General features: G+C 38.5%; 2 protein-coding genes across 3 annotated transcripts in view; one reads left to right on the forward strand and one right to left on the reverse strand.

The window, feature by feature from the left end:
• LOC108049002 (E3 ubiquitin-protein ligase highwire) overlaps positions 1–22,988 on the reverse strand; it is a 58,365-nt gene that overhangs the window by 9,912 nt on the left and 25,465 nt on the right. Inside the window, exons 14-15 of the mRNA XM_017129986.1 lie at positions 977–1,090; positions 203–833 (exon numbers count right to left, since the gene is read on the reverse strand). Coding sequence (XP_016985475.1) covers positions 203–833; positions 977–1,090 — 745 coding nt within the window. The remainder of the gene's footprint in view (positions 1–202; positions 834–976; positions 1,091–22,988) is intronic.
• Positions 5,937–21,065, forward strand: LOC108049003. 2 transcript variants are annotated; one of them, XM_017129988.2, is made up of 7 exons: positions 5,941–5,978; positions 6,098–6,534; positions 17,135–17,396; positions 17,459–17,616; positions 17,674–17,963; positions 18,024–19,081; positions 20,252–21,065. In XM_017129988.2, exons 2-7 carry the CDS (start codon positions 6,286–6,288, stop codon positions 20,731–20,733), a joined length of 2,499 nt encoding a protein of 832 aa, XP_016985477.1. In that variant the 5' UTR covers positions 5,941–5,978; positions 6,098–6,285; the 3' UTR covers positions 20,734–21,065. The 2 variants fall into 2 exon arrangements, with proteins under 2 accessions (XP_016985478.1, XP_016985477.1); XM_017129989.2 differs by lacking the exon at positions 20,252–21,065 and having other exon boundaries at positions 5,937–6,534; positions 18,024–18,705; positions 18,774–18,929.

Raw genomic sequence — 22,988 nt, forward strand, 5'->3', positions numbered from 1 at the left:
TACTACAGCAACTAACTACTTATGTATATGTTCATTTTCTATAAAAATTAAAACGTATTTTATAGAATTTGGTATTTAGTCATAGAAATTGGCCAGCTGCCTTTTACAGCTGTTTGTTTCGTTTTCAGCTATCTGTAAACGTATCCGGCTACCGAACTCACATTAGCCGACATGTGATATGTACATGTTCATAGTTGCATACCTGATAACGGCGCAATTTGCTGGGTGCCTGTGGCCTTCGTTGGGCACTGCTCCTCTGAGTGGGTGGTGGCAGGATGCCCTCCTTGACGTCCACGCGGTAGACCTCCTCCAGCGGAATGCCGTCGATGGTCACCGCCAGGCAGTAGGCACCCACCGAACTGGGCGTCCACTGGACACTGAACGTGCCGTCCTCCATGTCCTTGGCGTTGAGGAGTTCCGTGATGCGTGTTTGCACCGGACTGGCGTAGCGAAGCTCTTCGAACGAGTAGTTGGTGAAGGGCTTCATGAAGGTGATCGCTTTGAAGACCATCTTCTCCTTGGAGGTGGGCTCGTAGTTGAGTCGCGGCGGCGGGGCCATTCCGCCCCAGCCCCAGGTGTCGCCGGAGGCACGACGCATCCACAGGTTTGCACCGGGTGCAGTTACTCCGGTTGCTGGGGCACCGGACGTTCCGGTTCCTATTCCCGTTCCCGTTCCGGTTGCACCATTCGGACCCGACCCCGTGGGTATCGCCTTGATCTCCACCTTGAGCTCCGGCACCAGGACAGCATCTCCATACTGATCCCGAATGGCGACCGTCACCTGGGAGGGCCAACCGTAGCGCAATGGCTCCGTGATCGTGTTCAGCTCACATCTACAAAAAAAAAGGTAAATTTAACAATAACTCTTTAAAAAATGTACATATTATATTTAGGGTTTAAAATTAATAAATGGAGATTTATAGGAAATATATCGAGAGTTATCAATATATGTATGTACATATGTATGTATACGTACTTATTGGGATCCAGGCGTGATTCTGGTTGCAACCAGGCCGCCAAACGTGCGCCCGACGATCCTGGCGCCCCACTAATAAAGTCCTTGAGGAACTGCCGCTCATTTGACTGGGATCTGAAAAGGCGAAATTAAATGGAATATAATTAATAAACATCTTGTTTACTAACAACAATTTAAAACAGGGACTTTTAAATGTAATTAGGTTCCCTTTTATCACATTTTATTATAATTATTATTTTGTATGATAAATATTATGGTATGGTAAATATTATGAAATAGAATTTTTAAAGCCATTTAAAAATAGTACTGTTATAATTGATAACTTCCAACCAGAAGATTTTCATGAATTTGTTTCTAATAATCATCCCATTATCCCATCCCATCCCATTTTGTGCCGTTCTCATGCATCCCAAAACATTTTATGTCCTTCCCATTTAAATAATCCTATTGGGGTTTTTGACTATATATACAAAAAAATAAAATAGTTTTAAATTAATAACTTATAATGTTATACGTGCTTAAAAGTTTTCAATAGGTCCAAATGTATCTCTGAAATTTCTCCTTTGGCCAAGAAAACATATCAGTTGAAACCGTAACCTCCTTCAGTTAATTCCATTAAATGCAATTGTTTTGTAAGGGTTACAAATCCTTTTAACGGAAAGAGATATTCTCTAACTAATAGTGTTGTAATAATAAATGTACGGCCAGTCAGAATTCCACTTCGAATTCTGTGCCTTGGTGGGGGGTTAATGTTCGATGTGATCAGGTAGAATCGCAGGGCACTTAAATCCATTTCGTTCCAATCAGAGGCACAGCATAGCATCGAAATCAAAGCTGGACCGCCCGGCGGAAGGAGAGTGGCACGTAGAAGAAAGGAGAAAGACTGGAAGAGGAGGTACAAACATACTCACATATACCCATACAGTCATAGGTAGACTGGAATAAGGGTCAAAGGGCACGTATCGGCGCAGCAGGCGGTGCACGTGTGCGAGTGAATGGACGGACTCACGGACACAGGGACAAACAGACAAACGGACAGGCACGCACATGCAGCGACGTGTGAGAAAATAAAAGATCGTCACAGAACCGTTCCCAAATAAGATAACATACAATATTATCAAAATAATACATACATACATACATGTATATATGTACATATGTATATATTTCCAAGATAACATTAGCGAATATTACGAGCTATTTCCATACATATGTACATACATATGTATGTACATATGAATGTATAACTAAGAACTGCAAATCAGGCTATAACCTACTTTTTATTATACAAGCATCTTATCTTCATAAATTACAACGGAACAACGTTATATTATTGTATTATACTTTGTAAAAATATATGTACATATGCAAAAAAAAGTAAACCTACTTTAAATCCCTTTTTTTTAATAGCTAATTAAAACGGCAGCCTTTAATGAGTTAATAGAAATACCGATTACAAAATAATGTTTGCAAAATAAAATAATTAATTGTTTTTGCCTTCTGAAAAATGTAGTTTTTCAATAAGATAAAATTGGAAAAGTACGCCCAAAAGGCTCGAAAGAAAGAATATGAGTTGTTTTGGTTATCATTATTTGTACTCTAGATTTAAATTTACAAGCTCACCGCCAAATATTCAGAATAGGTGCCAGGTTCTTAAAATTATATTGCTACTATTGTAGTGTAATAATAACACAGTAACAGGTAATTTCTTCCGAGAAAATCTTCCCGCTTTAAGTAATGGAGTGCGGGGGTGGGGGGGTGCGTTTTGGGGCTATAACGGTCGCATTAGAGGGAGTATGGTTAAAAGAGAGGGGGGATAAAACCGAAACACACACAAAGCTGCGCACACACATATTTCATTTACATAAAAAGCAAATAAAACAATACCGAAAAAATAAATACAAACGAAATGGAAATGGGGTATGTGGATGGGGAAAAGTGGAGTTTTCCAACGAAAATTATAGTTTAATGGGGGCGGGGGGGAGTGCAGTACACCACCCTGCACTTCACTGCGAAAACAAAAACATAACCAAACCGATGAAAAGGAAGAGAAAGAGAGAGGGCGAGAGAGAGAGTGATAAAGGGGGGCAAAGACAATAACAGAAAAGGGCAGCAGCCAACTGTGGTCACACGTGTGTGCATGACTGTGTTTGTGTGAGAGTGCGTGAGTGTGCGTAAGCTACCTGTGGGAAACACGTTTACACTGCAATATAACCCTTTTACCCCCCTGAATACGAATACGTTCCCCTCACCTTAGTAAAGTATACACATTTTAATACAATTTTAACTGAATTACTAAGAAGACAAGAAAATTAATTTTAGTTAAATCATTATAATAACTGCCAAGTGTTTATTTGAAAGTGAAAATTACCTCACAGTCGTTTTCAAATAATTGTCATACAAATATTTGCTCTCTCGTCTAAAGCACCCTATTTGAACTGGAAGTTTTTATAAACATAGTTTTATCTTTCTAAGTGTAAATTATTTGCATTTAAATGTCAAGTGTCTTTAATTTATCTTTGCATTAAAAAGGTAATTATTTGATTACACTTTAGCCCGCTTTCTCGTCTTTATATCAAGCTAGAAGTAGGGTTTAAGCAGCAAATTCCACACGTTTTTTTATAAAGTACCACTTCGGCTCAGTGTACTCTTGCAAACAAATGGAAATGGAGCGCAAAGAAACAAGTTGCAGGGTCCCAACTGGAGTTCCACTGGGAGAGAGAGAGAGAAAGAAAGGCCGAGGGCATCAAAAAGAGAATGGGACGCGTGTGCTCCCTATTGCGGCAATGTAATCGTTCATTCATTCATTCAATTCATTTTTTATCGTGCCACAAAATGCGGAAGAGTTGCCTTGTCCAAAGGGGCAAAACAACAACAAATAAAAAGGGGGGAGGCGGATAGATAGATAGATAGACAGAAAGAGAGAGACAAAAGCACACAAAGTAAATGACATTCGTCAATTTCTTTATCGCTCACTCAACTCTAAAAAAGTCAAACCATTTAAACAATATTTTCTGATCATTACGAAAATGAATAATGTAATAAAATAAATAATATCAATCCTGATCAATAAACCTCAGATGTTAGCCCTGCTTAAAAAAACAAACTTTTTTAGCTCTAGATAAAGAATCTGAAAATCAGTAAAAGTTCTGATAACTAATATAGTTATATATATATATTTTATTAGTTTTTTAAATTTCAAGATAAAAAGCACTATTAATATTTCATATTCCTAATGAGGATTTATAGTCAAACGATATGGGTATTTTATTGATTCGAAATAATGAAAACGAAAAGTTTGGCTTAAAGTGAGTTCATAAGTGATTTCACTTAAACATCTCCAGGGATTCCTATGGCACACCCTCATTATAGGGCGGAATTTTGGGAAATCGGGGATGTTATGGAAAGGAAAATATCATGACGAGATCCGAAACGCAGACAGAAATCACCGATCCAACGACGTAATAATTGAGTGGTTCGGGCGGGGGAACCCGTATTTTTCGACGTCCCACCCGTCATGATCATCTATCTCCTTCTCTCCCTCGCTCCTTCTCTTTTTTCCCACTGGGTGGAGCGGTGTAACTTCCGCTTTCCGCTTTGCCTCCAAATTGAACGCAAATTGATTTGTTGCAATGTGCAATGGGTAGAAGGGAGTATTGAAAATGGGTGGGGAAAAGGGGATTATCATCCACCTCTTTCTAATACTTGCAATTAAATCTACCAGCCCATCCTCCCAACTTCCACCTCAAAGTGCCCTTTGCCATTCTAATATATATATATTATTTTTATTATCTCTTTATCTAAAGTCTAAAGGCTTATCGCCCTATGAATCAGTTGGAAGCCAAACGCAGTCTAAGTAATAATAAGATCTATTTATAGATCTATAAAAGCCAAAATTTATAAAATTTCTTTCCGTATCGCTTGATTTTGCTTATCAAATATGTAAAAACGGTACGTACTTATGTATCTAGATATTTACATAAAATAAATCTACAAAGTTAGACTTTTGGTGTCGTCAACATATTAACATTAAATGAAAATGTGTTCAAAGACCAAATTTGTAATTCACTAGCATAAAGAGGGTATTAAAATATGCAGTGGATGACAAAAGATCACAATAAAGGGCGACTTAAAGTGGATTTCATCTGGTCTTGTTCTTTCTCCTTCTCCGGTTTATCTTTCCCGACTCGTCTTCTTCTTTTATACAAACAAATATGTATAATATGGACTGGACTCAGCATGAAATGAAATAAAAGCGGTTCAGCTGATTTAATTTATCGAAAAGCCCGACCGAGAAAAGGCAGAGATCAGCTGTGAGGTGACCGAGAGATAGAGAAAAAAAAATTGGGAGAGGCATACACTACACGAAACTATTTCATTTCCACCATTCCTCTCCAATTAATTATAAACATAAGAAGAGCTCCACTTAAATTTGCAATTTCATTAAAATTATACCAATTATATTTTGTTTACGTTTAAATTATCGAAAAACAGAAATTTTTGAGCTCTGAAAACATAGAAGAGTTTCCATGAATTAGTTTTAATGAATCTTTAAGAGGTGATTTGGCTTATATTTGACCTGGGACACAAATATGAATTGATATTTGATAGATGAAATATATTGCGCCCAATATAAAAATGTATCTTTAGGTGTGCGTGGCCAACTTAAAAAAGAATATTGCGTTTCATATGCATCAATAGAATATGAATTCCTAACGTTTACAGAACTAGATCGACTCGGCTATTGATCCTGATCAAGCTAATATAACCTTTAACGCTATCCACGATCGCCGCAGTGTATTACGCATACGATGACGAAACCCTCTTTTATGGTAAACAGCCCAGAGAGAGCGAGAGCACTACCATATACATATGTATCTTTTGCGCTTATCGAAATGGAAGTACGAATGGAATGGAACGGGTAACGCTAGATCACTAACCGCTCCAACATTTCATTTGCGGTCGAGCTGCCATTGAGTGAGCAACAAGTATCGTCGTGCGGGTCAGCATTTGTGTTTATAATTTCTTTCCAATCGAGATTCGCGGCGTTCTTTTGTATATTTTTTTGTTGCCTTTTTCTTATTGTTTTTTTTTTTAATTTCTGTGGATGACGAAGAGCAGAATTAATATGTGCTTTAGTGCGACCCCTTAAAAGATCGCTGCCAAAAAGAAAAGAGGGCGATAGTGCGGAGTGCCCGAAACGGCTTTTTATTACACATATAGTTGGGGCAAATCCACTGCCAAACGAAAACGAAACTGTTTTGCAAGAAAAACAAACAAGAAAAGAAAGTGAAAAAATAGTGAAGGAGATGAAGCACGTAAACACGATGGATTCATTGGGATTGATAACTCGAACCCTTCTCGGTATCTTAATTGTGACATCGGCACTCGATGATGTAAACGCCTATTCTGAGCGCTACACTCGCCTACCTCTCCGCGGACATTCGCAAATCGGTGGGGGGCAGGACCCCGCCCCCTGGGCAAAACGGGACGATCTATGCGACCACTGCCTCTGCCCCATCCCAAAGGCCATATGCGACTTCCAGAGAAATAAGACGGTGAGTTTCGGTTGAGGTGTCACTCATAACCGCAGCCGGACAAAAGCGGTTTTCAATATTACTTAATTGGTCATCAATTTGATATATCTTAATCACAGCACGCCGTTTAAATACTCTAGTTTTTTTTTTTTGGTTAAAAATATAATGGGGATTTTATGCTTATGTTTTTTTTTTTTGTGGTTGTGACAAAAGAGTTTTTATATGCAATTACTAATTTATTCTGAAATCTACCATAAAATTCGTCATATTTAAATATATGTTTATCAAAAAAGCTCTTATCTCTGGCATTTAAAAAGAACCAGAACATATTATTTAAATTTGTATAGTAATAACTAATATTGCAAATAAAATATTGGATTTCGGTAATAGAAATGAAAACCTTATAAAAAAAACACATTTATGTAGTGAAAAAAAAGCAAGACGCCATTTTAACTAAGCCAGTCAAGAAAAAAGCTCCAAAAGTGCAGCCGGCCTCTAGAATTTTCGAACTCATGGCTAAGAAAGCCCAATAAGCTCGGCAAATCAAGAATTTTCCAAGAAGTAAACTTTCTGCACAATCGAACTGCAGCTTATCTTTTTCGCTCGCGACAGCTGTTTTGACCCTAAAAACACTTAAAGCTAGCGGAGATCCAACTGAAACATGTATCATTGTTACAACGGCCACTCCTAAATTCGTTAACCTTGCATTTTTAATTAGCGAAAAATGTTTGAATCGGATTTTGTGTGTGACATTTTTAAATGGAATTAGCTTTTTTACACAGCAAGCAGTTATTGTATAAGAAAAGTGTAGCTTGGTTATGGCCTTTTTGAATTCCGTTTGGCCACAAAATATTGGGCAAATGTTCGCATTTTGACCACTTATAGCCATTGCAAGCGATAATTGCAGTTATTAATGGCTCAACAACGTTTTTCACGTAAACTGGGTGCATTCAGCAACAGTGCTATTTCTTTTAAAACATTTTAAATAGTAATGTTGTTGTAATACATATGTACAGATAAATTAGTCATTAATAGTAATCTTGAGTGACTATGATAACCAAAATGACGTATAATCAGGTAATCACTGGCGTGTGACTTGCTTTTTATAGACAAGAAATAAACACCGTATATCACTAAGAGTAACAGTAATTTAACCACTAAAATCCTTATATAGCACTATTTGATTTTATTTAGTGGTTATTAAGTGGCAGTTATCATTTCTGTAATCAGGCGTTGGACATCAAATGGCCACTGTACACAGGCGGCATACACACATTTTACGCATATGTGGAAGCTTTTGGCAGCTAACTGCCAAAGTAAACTAAAATTTAACTCAACGACGAGTCAGGCGGATAGAACAAAGAAAAGCGCAGAAACAGAAGCTGGTGGTGGAGGAGGAAGAAGAGGAGGGAGGGGCTGATAAATAAAAGGCGCAGGGACAGTGGCGGCGATAAGTGAGCGCACACAAATCAGGAATCACTTTGGCTTTTCTACGGCGATTGTTGACTCACATACGTGGTTGTTTATTTAGTAACGACCAGATTTGGAAAATGGAAAATATATTTGTATTCAGCATACTCTGCAGTTCGCTGAAATTACTTATGATTTAATGACTAAAATGGTGGCTGCCATAAGTAAAAAAAAAAATGTACATTGTACACACAACTGATTTGTTTATTTTTTATGAGTCATTTTGAATACATAAATTTTATTTAATGACCAATATGGGTCATCCATTCTTATCAAAATTATTATTATCTGGGATTTACTAAAATGTTATTTTTAATAAGAAAATAATATTTTTAATGTTTTGGTGAAATGGCTTATGCAATTTAATTTATCTTTTTGGGAAATGTAAAACAAACTTGCTGTTTTTTAGATCGTTAGAAATGAACATAAAAATATTATCCGCAAGAAAAGAATAATCCGAAATTAGTGGAAAATTTAGAATAGCATACTAATAAGATTTTAAAAACCAAACTATCTGAAACAGTTTATTATTTCTGTTGATGGCTAAAATGTACTTCACTTTCCGACCATGGAATTTGGGGAAAATTATAGTTTTTCAGCGTTTTCCGGTCTTGAGGAAAATTCGCTGTTTTGAAATGCGTTGCGAGCACTTTTTGATTAATAGCACGCTGAATCGGAATGTAAACAAAAGCCAGAGCTGCGTGCAAAATAAAATGAATGAAAGAACAAAACGAAAGAAGGCGGCGCCGTCGCCGCTCCCTCTTCCTCTTCCCACCCTCCCTATAAGGTAGTACCGCCCCCCCTCCCTCTTTTTGGCAGCCAACCCGTTCGACAGGTTATGCTAATGAGTCAGGTGTGCGTGTGTGCATTTGTTGCTGCTCTCTGTGGCTCTCCGAAATGAAAAAAACAAGCGAGCAAGTGCAAGTGATTGAAGAGTAAATTTATGGCCAGCAAATCGACTTCTTGTAGACAATATGCAATCTTTGGATATTTTCATAACATATACAAAATATATTTCCAGGCTGTATTCCGCACAGGATTTAAAAAATTATATTGTAATGTTTACATTTAAAATTCATGAAAATAAAATCGGGAATTAACCATATTATGTTTCATACAAAAATGCAATTTCGAATAATGTCAGTAAAAATTGAATACCTTCTCATTTTACAATAAGCTCTATAAGGAAAAAGCATTTAAACCTAATTTTTAAAATTATATAGTCAATTTAACTAAGTACTAATTTCCTGAAGAAAAATTATAAAGAATATAACGCATAAGAAAAATAGAAAATGCAAGTGATTGCTATTTATATTTGTATTTCCACGAAGATATGAAGCTATAATACGAATAATGGTTTTAATAATGTACATAGATCACATGCACTTAATTATATACTTGCCATATTTAATTGATAAAAGCTTAAAAGTACCTCGATTAACGCGAAATAGCAAGGTCATTTTAATTATTTGCACTATATGCATGCGTCTATAGAAAATAATTTAATTTACCAGAGAATTGAACTCTAAATACAAGTAGAAAAAGAAGATTTCTTCAAATTCTATCACCATATGTTTATAAAACAAATCAGAGTGCAGTTCCGAGAATTAATAGCCATTTCTATTCATAAATCAGTAATCAATAATCCAAATGCTCTACTTATGTGTTCTTGAAAGATGCGTATGGATGTATATATTTAGTATCTTGAAGATATAAGACCTTTGTTTTGTTTGCTTTGACCAAAAATATCTCTCTCGCGTTTTTAATAGATGAACATATATCTTCTATCGTTTACGAAGTCGTTGAATTCTGCACTTCCTCAGTAATTGACTGAACTTAGACGCTTTTTCCAGCGGATGTGGGCTAAGCGGGTGGCACTTTTTTTCCCCTCATCCCCTCTCATTTCTCCGCCTTTCTCCCCGCTTTCCCTTTCACCCTCCGCTTATCTTTTCTTTGTGAGCGATTGAATGAGTGTGTGCGTCGCATGTGTCGTCATCTTGTAGATACAGAATTTTATTTATTTGCTGTTCATGTTCAGTTTTCTATGTGCGAAGTGGACAGACTATCGAAAACAGAACCCAAAACAGAAAGGGAATTGGAAACCGAAAACGGATGGAGAACAGAAACGAGTGGAAATGCATTCCACCCACTTTTCCAACCCATCCCACTTAAAATCTATAGATTGACAGTAATAAGCCAAAAAGACCTCTTATGTAGTGTCGGCAGCTGGAAAACACCGGAAAAAACCGAGAACAACTCAAAGCAAAAGCAGTTCAATCATATGAGACTCAAACAAAGAAAGGGTGCACTGAAAAAATTCGGATCGCTTTCAGAAGTTAACATGAGGTTAGAGTTAACATGAGGTTTGAGTTAACATGAGGTTAGAGTTAACATGAGGTTAGAGTTAACATGAGGTTATAGTTAACATGAGGTAAGAGTTAACATGAGGTTAGAGTTAACAAATGCCGCAACTTTTTTTAGCTGGATTTTTATTAAGTGAAAAGTTTTATTTCTATCTCTAAATTTTCTATTTCCAAAGGAGTTATACTGGATCTTTTCTTTCATACATATATATTTGAAATAATACTTTTTATACAGTTTTGTTACACATGCTTTTTTTCCTTAAAGTAACAGGCCAAAAAAAAATTGGGAACATTTTTTCCCTCTGCAAGGAAAAAAGGAAATGGAGGGGAGGGGGTTTTCATTCCGAGTGTTTCTGTTTTAGTGGAATGCGCCTACTTAAATTCCCATTTCGAATGGCTACTTAAACTACTTGGGACCAAATGTTATGGCTGCGAGCTGCTAAAAATCCATCAATTGCCACAAATTGAATGCTCGTTCCACAAAACAACAATAAAACAACAAAGAATCGCTAAGAGGAAGAAAGAGAAGAGGAGTGTGAATGCAATGAGGTGGGCCACAGAAACAAGAAAAATCTGAAGACAGCGCCCCAGGAGGTGCCTAAAGATCGAGATACAAAAAAAAAAGCGAGAGTAGAGGCATCGGCGAAAAATGTGCATTCGATTTAATTTTGCCAATAATTCCGCTAATCGGTAAACAACTTTTTTCCAAACACACAGCCACGGAAACCTCGTTTTCCACTTCGATATGGAAATGAAAACATTTACAAAACATATGCAATCGATGTGTATACATAATATGGCTGCACATGACTCAAATCTCTAAACCATAAAGCAGAAATCCATAAAACCATATAAACATAAACCATTCGGAATGAGGTTTACAGATTGACCAGATATTAAATTCATAAGAACATTTCTATACTTTTGGTAATATCTGGTATATTTACCCGTTGATCTCAACTAATGTTATGATTAATGATATAGTCTTCTAGAAATGTTTTTATATTGAGTTAAGATTCTTAATAAAATGAAGTAATAAATAGGCTAGTGAATAATAGATAGATACTTCATACAAATTTATATGAATTATTCTTTAGATAGAAAGTACAAAATCCATTTTTTTTTTGGTTTGTCAGGTAAACATTGTTTTGGCAAGTTATTAGTTAACTTTAACCTTTAGGAAGTAGATTTAGATTTGTTAGATTTGTTGTTATCTCTGCGCCAAGCGACAATATTTATTTTTCCGCTGTCCTTTTTTTTATTATATTTGCCACCTGCTTTTCTTTGACTTGTAAATAAAAACAGGAAGCTTTTATTGGCCATCATATAAAAAATTGGTAAATTTGTTTTGTGTTTGGCTGTTACCTTAAAATCGCAAACTGATAGAAAAACTGTTTTGCGATGTAATCGCAGTCGAAATTTCTTTCGTAAAAATCCATTGCCACGCCTCCGACGGACATATCCAGATTGGCTTATCTGGGCATTAATATTATTCGAAAAAGAAAAGAACCACATGAAGAATGCTCTGGCAGCAAGTCACGTAGTCATTTTCCCAGCCAAACGTGTCGAGGTTGAACCTCGCAGATACAGATAATGCGCCGATACCAGATGCATTCGCTACGGCGCGTATGTGTGGGAAATAGATTGGGAAAGTCCTTTTCCCATTTTCTGGCCATGTGACCAGCATGCCGCTTGAATTTCGATTTTTAGTCTCCCGTTTTTTTCCCGGGCGCAAATAAAAGATATAGACACAAATACCGAAGAGAGCGAGAGGTGGATCATAATTTATTTTTAATTGGCTTTGTTTGGTTATTTATGTTCTGTTGTTGGTTTTGGCACTTCCAGCCAGGCGACGGCAGCTATTTCCGCTTGTCTGCCACGCCCTCCGCCCCCTGACCATCCTCCATCCTCCATGCTCCATGCTCCATGCTCCATGCTCCATACTACATACTCCATACTCCATCCTATCTGATTCCGTTCCAAAAATATATCGCTTAAAGTTGTCGCCGACGAAAAATGCCCGGAAAATGTGAAAATCGTGAGAGGAATCTTTTGGAGAAAAGCGCCTAGAGATCGGTTTGGATCAGTCAGTGAGTGCGAGGTTCTATATATAGAGCCTAGATCTGAATAGGCAGTTCATATATATACACAGGAAAAAAAGCTTTATTAAGGATAACTTTAATCCGAATTTCAATTATGCAAATAAAGCATAGATATTTAGGTTACTTTTTCGGATTGAAAAATGTATTGACAAAATGTTTTCAAACTAAAGTACTACAACTCCTTTAAGACTTGTTTATTTTGAAGGTATTTGCAAATACTGATATTATCTAGAACAAAGCAGTATGTTTCTCAGGTAATCTCAAGTATTTTTAACGTAAACATTTCTCTTGCTTAATATGTATATTTGTGAGTACCCTAATTATTTTAAAATGCTAAAAACACCACTTTTGATATCAGTTCATTTTGTATGACTAATTTGTGTTTTTGTGTATGTTTTGTACTCTGTATAAGCCATATTTATAAACATATATATATACGTACATATGTATGTGACGATATATTGACGCCGGCTGATGAGATGGAACTTCATAAACTTTTTAGACGTTTTGGCCACAAATTTGTTTGTTTTTCCTTTTCGACTGATGGTTCCCATAAACTTGAAACCGAATGAAGAAGAAGAACCGTGGGGCAAAGGGGAGTAGGAAAAACAGAGGAAACGGAGGGGGTAGGAAAGAGGGTGGAAAAACTGTCTGTCAGACAAACAAGCAAATTAAAACTCACACGTAATTGAGACTTCCTCTTTAAGAGGAGAAAAGAGCGAGAAACTGGAGCAATTGAAAGAAATTGCGCCCAAAGGCGTGTAACAAACAGACCGAGAAAAAAAAAAGGGGGGAGGAAGGAAGGAAGAGAGAGGGCAAGAAATAATAACAACAAAGAAGATGAGAAATCTCGGCAAGAAAAGCAAAAAGAGGGATAAAGCTAATGCAGCTGTGGCCAAAGATCCAGATCCAGATCCAGTTCGAGATCCAGATTCAGGTTCAGATCCAAAGACATTGAACCCACAAACGAGGCCAGCAGACGAAAGAGCAGGTGGCCAGACTTTCAGATCGAGGCCTGCATTATAATTACAATGCCACCCCGCTCCACCTCCCTCCCCCTCTTTTTTGTCCTCTTTTTTTTTCCCCCATTATGGCAACTGCGAAGACGACAAAAATTACGAATTTTATTCACGCCAACAGAAGCACATTAAAGACGAAGATTCTATACACTTTCAAGTATTGCAAGCAGATCATGCAAAGATAGTGCAAAGATCGTCAGAAAATTATTTATAGCGATAATCTTTCTTCCCTTCAAGAAAAATCCAGTCATGAAAACGGCTTTTCTTTGCTTTGGCAGCTACTGTAAATAAGTTTAAGTCTTGCAATAATTTAGCTTCATTTGAAATCAAGTGCAAGCGGTTGATATGCTGAGGTGTCTGTACCAAAGCACGTAGGCACTTACGCCCCCTAAAGGTCGATACTGGTAATGAAAACAAAACTATCTTGGAAAAAAACAAAAAAAAAAACAATGCAACCCGAAGCGAAAGACACTTGAATTTACAGTAGTGCCCGTGAAATTAATATTTATTATTTAAAACCGATTACTTTGCAGAAAACTTCAGGGAATGTGAAAACGTGAACTTACATGAATTACAATGTTGGATGCTTGAAACACCGATTAATTCACTTAATTTCGTAAATCCGTAAAGACTCCATTAAATGAATAACGTTTTCCGACTTTTTACAATCAGAAATATACACAAAAGCTTAAGTTTCTATTGGTTTTCAATTTCAATTCATTTCATTGATAAAATTGAATTCTGTTTATTGATATTTTTGCTCATATACCACACAATTTCAGTTTTTCTTTAACCAATTTCAATGGGTATTCCTTTATTATTTATTTATATACGAGTATATAGTAAATATAGTAAAATTACTTGAAAGTTAAAAACTTGTCTGCCATAATGGTCAAAAAAGACCAAAGATAAAAAAATCTTTGATGCAAGTATTTCACCAGCTTTTGCAACTGCGACTTAATCAGAATTGGAAGGCCAGTTTGTCCGTAAATTAGCTCCAATTTTCTGGCGATAAGAACTGCAACTGGGCAGAGAGAATTATTTGTGAGTTAATCACAGTCAACAGAAATGAAATAAAAAACAGTCAGATATAATACGATGTCCGAAATGGTTGATTATTCATCAATATTGTGAATGACTTTCATAGTATTACAAAGAAATAATCGAAAGACTTTATTTGCTTGTATTTGAATTGAGAAATTTTCCAAGTGGGCCGAAGTTATTAAATAAACAAAACAAGAGAGAACGCTATAGTCGGGTGTCCCGACTATCAGATACCCGTTACTCAGGTAAAGGGAGTGCGAGGGAGATGGAGATAGAAACTTTGATCACGCATAACTTTTTAACGAATGGTCCGATTTGAAAAATTTCTTCTACATTTCGATATGTATTGATAAACGCAATAAAACTGCATTTTTACTTTTCCGAAATATTTAAATTTTTAAAATCGCATATAAGCGATTGTGGGCGTTAAAGGGGGCGTGGCACCTTTTTGAAACAAACTTGCGCTGCGTAGGAACTCCTAGAATCTGCATGCAAAATGCCAATCTTCTAGCTTTTATAGTTTCCGAGATCTCAGCGTTCATACGGACAGACAGACAGACAGACAGACAGACAGACAGACAGACGGACAGACAGACGGACAGACGGACATGGCTATATCGACTCGGCTAGTGACCCTGATCAAGAATATATATACTTTATAGGGTCGGAAACGCTTCCTTCTAGCTGTTACATACTTTTGCACGAATACAATATACCCTTTTACTCTACGAGTAACGGGTATAAAAAAAGTGGAGTAATTTTTTGATGACTAAAAGTAGAAGCTAGTTAAAAAAAGGTTCTCTGTTTCTCAACGAGCTACAGGGTGGCCCAAATACATGTGCCCCATGTGTTTCTTGATTTTCATTCATTTTTTAGAAAAAGACAATTCAGTTTTCGTTTTTACAGGCATTTATTATGATCCAAGGTAATAAATATCGCCTTTTCCCTGATTACAAAATGTGCCCTTTTTTATCATGAGTGACGAGGCACACTTCTCACTGAATGGAACGGTAAATGAACAAAACTGCCGCTACTACGTCAGCGAAATTCCACAAATAATCCACGAAAAGCCTCTCTATGACGGGGAAGCGTTATCGGAAGCGGATGCGTAACTTCTGGTTTCAACAAGATGGCGGTTTATGCCATACTGCAGCTGCCACGATATATATACTAAATTCATTCTTCCCTGGTCGCTTGGTATCCAAAAATGGCCACTCGACTTTTATTTGTGTGGATATTTGAAATCCAAAGTGTACATCAATAAGCCACGGACTTTGGCTGAACTTAAAGCTTACATTGAGCGTGAAATAGCGGCGATACCGAAAGATAAATGCCTGTGAAAACGAAAATTGAATTGTCTTATTCTAAAAAGTTATATTCAAGAAACTCATGGGCCACATGTATTTGGGCCACCTTGTACTATGTTATCTTATCAAAAGACTCTGAGATTCTGGGATATATTGAGATTTGCTCTGCTTTCCGTTTACATACATAGGGTCATGATAATCCGGATTCATTAACGCAATGAGGAAGATCTTGGGCACTTCAACGTGATCAACAACAAGATCATCAGCGTCATTAGTGGCCGCATGTCGTGGACATCTCATCGTCAACCAGCCAGTACTTTGAGTTGCAACTATTTTCACTTAATTTAATGAGAAAATTGCACCCTCGGGTGATGGTTCGAGTTTGAGTTCGAGTTCCAGTTGGGGTTCTTCAATGGAGCAATGAACGTTGCGGTCAAGTTGCCGTTGTTGTCGTCGTCGTCTGATGTTGCTGCTGTTTGTGTTGCTGTTGTTGCTGCTGTTGCTATTGCTGCTGCTGTTGCTGTTGCTGCAGCTCCCATTGTTGTTGTCGCAGACACTGCGTTTAAAAATAACACAAGAGTGAGGGATACAGACCGCAAGAAATGTAAGTCAAGCGTCAAAGCCCCCCGGCAACAGCAACTCCACAGCAGCAATATTTCAAAAAAAAAAAAAAAGAAAGAGATTGCAACTGCGGCAAGTGTCTGGCAACTCCCCGTTTTTCAGTCTCCCAGTTTCACAAACAAAAACTGCTTAACAGCCTATGAATTTCTGAGTCATTTGTGCCAAAAGAAGTGCTAAATAACTTGATATATGCTTATTTCTTGAAAGCCACACATCATTGCAAATTGCACTTGGTTCCTACTTTGAAATTTGCTTTGGTTGTCGCTCAGAATTTTAAATAGATTCAGAATACTAAAAGCTACGGCACTGATTTTTATTATTATTAAAATATTGCATTCAGTTAGATATTATAAAAAAATATATGTTTTATTGTGACTTGTGTCGTGAGTTTGCAGCACGTTAATAAAATAAATACTTTTTATGATACCTAAGTGGGCGTTATATGTTTATTGGGACTATATAAACCGACACACCTATGTAACAATCTTGAAAATCAAGCAATTCTATTATAAATTATTGGGAAATGAAGTTTAAACATAACTGCAAGCAGTCAGATATCGTGTATGTTTTCCACAACAGATGACTTTTCTTATCTTAATCATTTCGTAATTAAATTGTTTACATCTTACTTAGTTTTAAAAGTGCTTTTAGCCACTTTCTCACTTGAATCTCTCTTTCTGTTTATCCCCCAACAGCTGTCGAGTGTTTTTGACGATAAATACTCGGTGCCGCTGAATATCAGGAATATCGAGGTGCGACTGACGGCTAACACACAGTTCGTCCTGCACGAGAACTTCTTCCAGGGCAACCAGGTGAACTATTTCGGCGTGATCGGAGTGCAGGATAACGACCAGGTGGAGATGTCCCGCAATGCCTTTATGCACAACAAAGGCGGCTATCCGAACATCGAGATCAGCAAGGTGTCGTCGGTGTTTCTCCAAGAGAAATTCCTGCCTGGTAAGTCCAAGATTTAATTTAACTCCCGGACTAGAGCAGGAAACTGATCTCCAAACTTTCAGGTGCGGAATTCAAACTGCAGGTGGATGACGTCGATAAGTTAGTGGTGTTCGCCAATGCCTTCCAGATGACCAATCTGGATTGCACCTTCACGCGGATCAAGGACCTGGAGCTGAGGAAGAACGCCTTTAATCCCAGCAGTGCCACTTATAGGATAAATGTGAGTACATCGTGTGTATTGTGGGTTTCTATTACCAACTTAATATCGATCTTGTAGCTTCGTGTGGAGGACTCGAATATCGATCAGTTGGGCATCTTTGGTGTGTCCATGAGCAAGGTGAGCCTGGTGCGCTGCCGCATCGGCAGAGTGATGAGCAACGCCTTCGATGTGACCAGCATCAAGGAGCTGTTAATCGAGAAGTGCAATATCTCGGTGATCGAAACCCATGCGCTGACCAACAAGCTCCACAGCGACAAGGTGTCCATTCTGAGCACGGAGATTGGCATTATCGAGGGTCAGGCGATCAGCCAGAGCGGCATAACCACTATGATTATGACTGGGAATAAGTGAGTTTGGATTTTCATTATTTGCCGACCTATGGTTAAACATGTTCCTTCCTCTTCCAGAATCAAAAAGATCAGCTCGAATGGCATCCAAATAGTTGCCGTAAACCTATTGATCCGGAACAACACAATGCATTATGTGGAGCCCAATTGGCTGAGTGTCGGCCAGGCCGATCAAGTGGCGATCGAGAACAATAGCTTCGATAACTATGGCCGCTGTGAGCTGAACATTGCCTCCTCCAACTGCAGTTTCCGCAACAATATGCTGATGCATCCGCAGGCGGGTAGCCTGAATTTCACCTGTCGCATCCATCAAGTGCGCGTGGGTAACGAGTGCTCGTGCGACAAATCCTGGCTACCGACACTAACCGATCACGACCTGGAGTCGGAGGTTATGTGCAGGGTGGCGGATCGACATGGTGTATGCTTCAATGCCACCAGCACATCTCTGCGACGATTTGTAAACGAGGCGTGCGGCGGCAATATGACGATGCGCGACTGCATCGGTGGTCTGTGGGTGATGAAGTCGGCCAGCGATCAGTTGAGCGGTACGAGCAAATACCACATCACCTGGATAGCCTGCGGGATTGCTGGTGTCGTCGTCGTGAGTGTCGTGATTTTCGTGATTGCCAACTTCGTCTTCAGGTGCTGGCGAAGTGGAGGCGGTGGAGGCGGGGGTGGCGGCGGCAATGACAATGCGAAGTGTAAGATTGACGAGATAATTCGCATTCAGTTGCTTCAACAGGCAAGTGATCTGAACAAGCGTGATGCCAGACGGAAGGGCATTCTGAAGCTAATAAACGGTCGTTTCAGCAAAGAGGAGTGCCTGAAGAGGACCTTTGAATTACTTGATAACATACCCAAGACAGCGGAAATTGAGACCCTCCTGTTGAAGCACATCGACCAGTGTCACAATCCCATAAAGAACGAACCCTATGCCACCTGCGCCACCCCTTTACCGCCACCAAGCGCCCCCAGTCCGCATCCCAGTGAGGGCGGTTTCGATGAGGAGCCCGTCTACCAGGAACCTGATCAACAGCGTCCGCTTATTTGCAGTGACTACTCATCGCCGCCCATTCATCTTGTCGAGAATACGTACTCGGAGCCGATCAATGCAACGAGTAAGTACGGCCAGGACTGCAACAGCAATAGCCGTAATGGCCGGGAGTCGGAGTATCCTGGCCAGAACCGGCCCCTCCTTCCGCGCCCCAATCAAAAATCTTAATTAATCTCCCCCCCCCCACCCCTATGATTGGTTGAGCTAACGCTACTCGGGAATAGGGTCTAATTCCGTTGTATCTAACTTGTACATATATAATCAAAACAAAATATTATAGTTACATGTGTAGAGGATATTAGTTATGGTATTTATCAAATATTTATTAAGTCACTGGAATCCCAAAAACCGTCAACTCGAACACCACACAGGATCTACTCACAGTCCCGATTTAACCATGGATAACATACGTGAAAATAAATATAGGGACCTTATATGCTATCCTTTATGCAATCAAATCTTTAGTGTTCAACACACTGGAAGTCCAAACCTTTGGCAAGATTATCGTGGGATCTACATCAGATATGCAATGAGAAAATGAAAAAAAAAAACAGATCCATTTGTCATCCATTTATGATCAATTTACGATCTTTTTATGATCCATTTATGATCCATTCATGATACATTCATGATCCATTCACGATTCAGTACACAACTTTGAAATCTTTTTATGCAAGTATGTTAGCACTTTATCTACGCACATGCACGTAGAGTTTATTGTACACCTATCCAGAATTATGACACATAAGCACACACACAAGTTCGCTGGCAGGCGTCGATCCACAAACACAAAGAGAAAAGGCTAAATCCACAATTGCGGAACGCATTAACCCACAAAGGTACTAAAAAAAACAAAATGTAGTTAAATGTTTCCCACAACCCTAAAAACATGGTGATGGATTCTAATTTTCCCTCTCTATAGCTCTTTTTCTATGTAAAACTATTTGGTGATTATGTACGTGTAATTTGTGACTCTATGTGTAACTGTAACTAGATATATATTAGCTATAGTTCGCTTAAATGTTTAACTGTCTAACTAGTAAGATTATCGGATGGTGCCACAGAAAACATTTGGTTTTTGAAATCATTTAGATAAGTGCCTAAAACTATGCTTCAACATTGTCTTTTATATTTATTTCATACTAATGTTTTCTCTGGCACTGCCGAATAAAATGGTTTTTTATTTAAGATAATCCATTATTAATCGACTATATAAATGTGGTTCTTTCCTCAGATGCGAACGACATGCCACCGGCATATCAATATGCCACGCCCATGCGCATCCTGACGCCCCCACAAACACAACAGCCATCGACGATGGCCAGTTATGCCACGCCAGTTTGGCGTTCCACACCGAGTGCCACGCCCACCAGCCGACCGCCCTCGGGGTCACAGGGACAGGGGTCAACTACAGCGCCAAGGGCTGTCAAGGATCTGAGGCAGGCTCTCCAGAATTCACCACAATTCCATCCCAATCAGCTGACCTCAGCGCACAACCAAAGACAGATGATGCCGGTGGTCCAGCCGGTCCCACCGCCGGCCTACAGTCAAAGTCACAGGTCACAGGTCAGGGGTCAGCGGAGGCGCAGCTTTGAGTGCCTCGACGGCGCCGCCAGTCTCGCGGCCATGGAGCACATGGACTCCGGCTCGGATCACTCCGGCGGCAGCGATGTGACCGTCCAAATGGCCGATGTGATCGACTATGCGGATGCCTAAAAGTATGCAGAAAGATTGAATATCTGCATATATAAACCCATATATATGTCTGCTACAACTGTCACACCCCTGCCACACATAAAACAAAACTAAAAAGTTGATAAAAAAAAAAAAGGAAAACACCTGCCAGCAGCAGCGCCCAAAACAAAAACGAAAACACTTTGTGATATTCAAACAGTTTCTCTGGATTTGCGACGAACGAAGGAGATCTACATATATGTAGATATAGCTAGAGAGAGCCGATCGAGAAGAACGTCGCCAATCGCCGATAATATAAGCTAGATTAAGTTGATCTAAATAAACGAGTCCTTGCAGACCGCTCGACTGACTCATTGTGTCCTGATCTCATTTATTTCGGGTGCTCTAATCACTTTGTAAAAAAAAAAAGAAAAGAAAAAAAAATTGTATTACAATGATCACCCTAACAGATGGCGCCACTTGTAATTGTATTAACACGGCAAACAGTAAAGATGGCGTTGATGTATATTTATAAGCTGTTATAGAATCATCATTAACTTCCGAAATTGGATCATTTTGGAAATATGTGGTCGAATAGACGGACATGGCTAGATAGAATCCACTTGTGATTCTCATCTATAATATACTTATATACTTCATGGAGTCGGATACTCTTTCATCTACCTATTACATAGTTGCCTTGGTGCCTCGAGGAGCCCATTCACTAATGGGTATTGCGCAAAATTAATTTTCACAAATTCTACAACATACTTTTACGCAACAAAAATTAATATTTCAAGTAATCCATATATTTCCCAAACACTTCGAAGTAGCAAAAGCTAAAAACATTAAAATAAACAAACGATGGATCCCATTTCTCCGGGTTTTATCGAGAGGGTGGCATATCAAATGGCCAATTTCTCAGTTACTGCAACCAAACACTGGCGTATGAGACATAAATATTAATTGGTATTGGCTTACACAGCTGTTTTGTGTATGGCTGCCATAAACAACAAAAAGTAATATTCAAGTCTAGAGACAAAGCTAAAGCAAAATACCAGGCGGGTGTGCTGAAATTGCATTTTGAAATGTTGTATAACTTGATTTGCAGGCGCGATCGGTGAGCTGTTTTTGTTGCAAATTAAATGTTGTTGCTGCAGCGGCTGCCATGCAAATGCGTTCTAAAAGCCTTTTCGAGTTATTAATGTGCATATATGGTCAGTAAGTCAGGCAGGCGCTCAGTCAGTTTGATCAGTTGGCTCACATCTCCCTGCGGGAGCAAATCAATCGGTACACTGCGAGAAAATATGACTCCTAAGCAAAGTAATTATACTCAGCTGAGGATAATACCCGACTATCTATTTGGGTATCTATATAATTGACAAAACCCAAATAATAATAATAATAAAAAAAGAAAAAACTATAAATGAAAACTCTGAAAGGGAAATAATTTTAAACTGTGTTCTATAGAATTGTATATTCAAGTATATTACTATGTTCAGTTGCATTGTTGAAACTATTAAGCTAAAGATTAGGCTTTTTATCTTGCAGTACATAGAAAACGAAATGGTTTTAGAAAAAGCAGCACAAGTCAGTTGAATTGAAATATTTATGACCTATGTAAGTGTAAGTACGTCCCGCCTTTTCATATCTCCAAGGTAAATGGCGTGCTTATCGCCGCTTTTAAATAGAATCATTCAAAAACCCATAAATATGAAATGCTCAATTTGCCACTCAATTATTTCAGCGATAAGAATAAGTTCAACTTTCAGAAGGTTCCCAAAAAAGCAAAATTATTAACTATTATAATCGATTTCTAGTTAATTAAAATTCGTAATTTGTAGTCATATTTTTTAATCGTCTTATAAATGTTGGGTGGTAGAAATGTAATGGTATTCGGCCAACAGAAGCTGAACGGTTTTCGGGATCTGAAGAGTTGAGAGTTCCCAGGGGCGTGATAAGACCGAATGATCTGAAGAGCCTCCACATAAGTTTTTACATATTTATGTACATAGCTGTGCCGGCGATCGGCTCTTAACAAGCTCACCGCTAAGTGCTTCATGTTTGCGTTTGGCCCGGAGTAAATTTGATTTGATTTGTGTTGATCTACTGTCCACCTCCTCCTTCTCTCCCTTTTCTCTTCTCTCATCCTCTCTTTTCTAGCACGTCTTTCTCCTCTTTTTTGCGGGGGCATTCTTAAAGCGGCAAGTGTCAAGCGATGCGTGGCACCGTTCAATTTAGCGCCGCGCAAGCAATTCAAACTCGGATTCATATTACTTTTCATATTCAACTTCAAC

This window comes from Drosophila rhopaloa, unplaced genomic scaffold, assembly GCF_018152115.1.
Source record: "Drosophila rhopaloa isolate 14029-0021.01 unplaced genomic scaffold, ASM1815211v1 contig_3, whole genome shotgun sequence".
NCBI lineage: Eukaryota > Metazoa > Arthropoda > Insecta > Diptera > Drosophilidae > Drosophila > Drosophila rhopaloa.

Excerpts from the sequence above, each read along its gene's own strand:
- LOC108049003 (XM_017129988.2), top strand. The coding sequence starts at position 6,286 with ATGAAGCACGTAAACACGATGGATTCATTGGGATTGATAACTCGAACC. Across the intron at positions 17,397-17,458 it reads CCAAGAGAAATTCCTGCCTG|GTGCGGAATTCAAACTGCAG; the intron begins GTAAGTCCAAGA and ends CCAAACTTTCAG. Across the intron at positions 17,617-17,673 it reads GTGCCACTTATAGGATAAAT|CTTCGTGTGGAGGACTCGAA; the intron begins GTGAGTACATCG and ends TCGATCTTGTAG.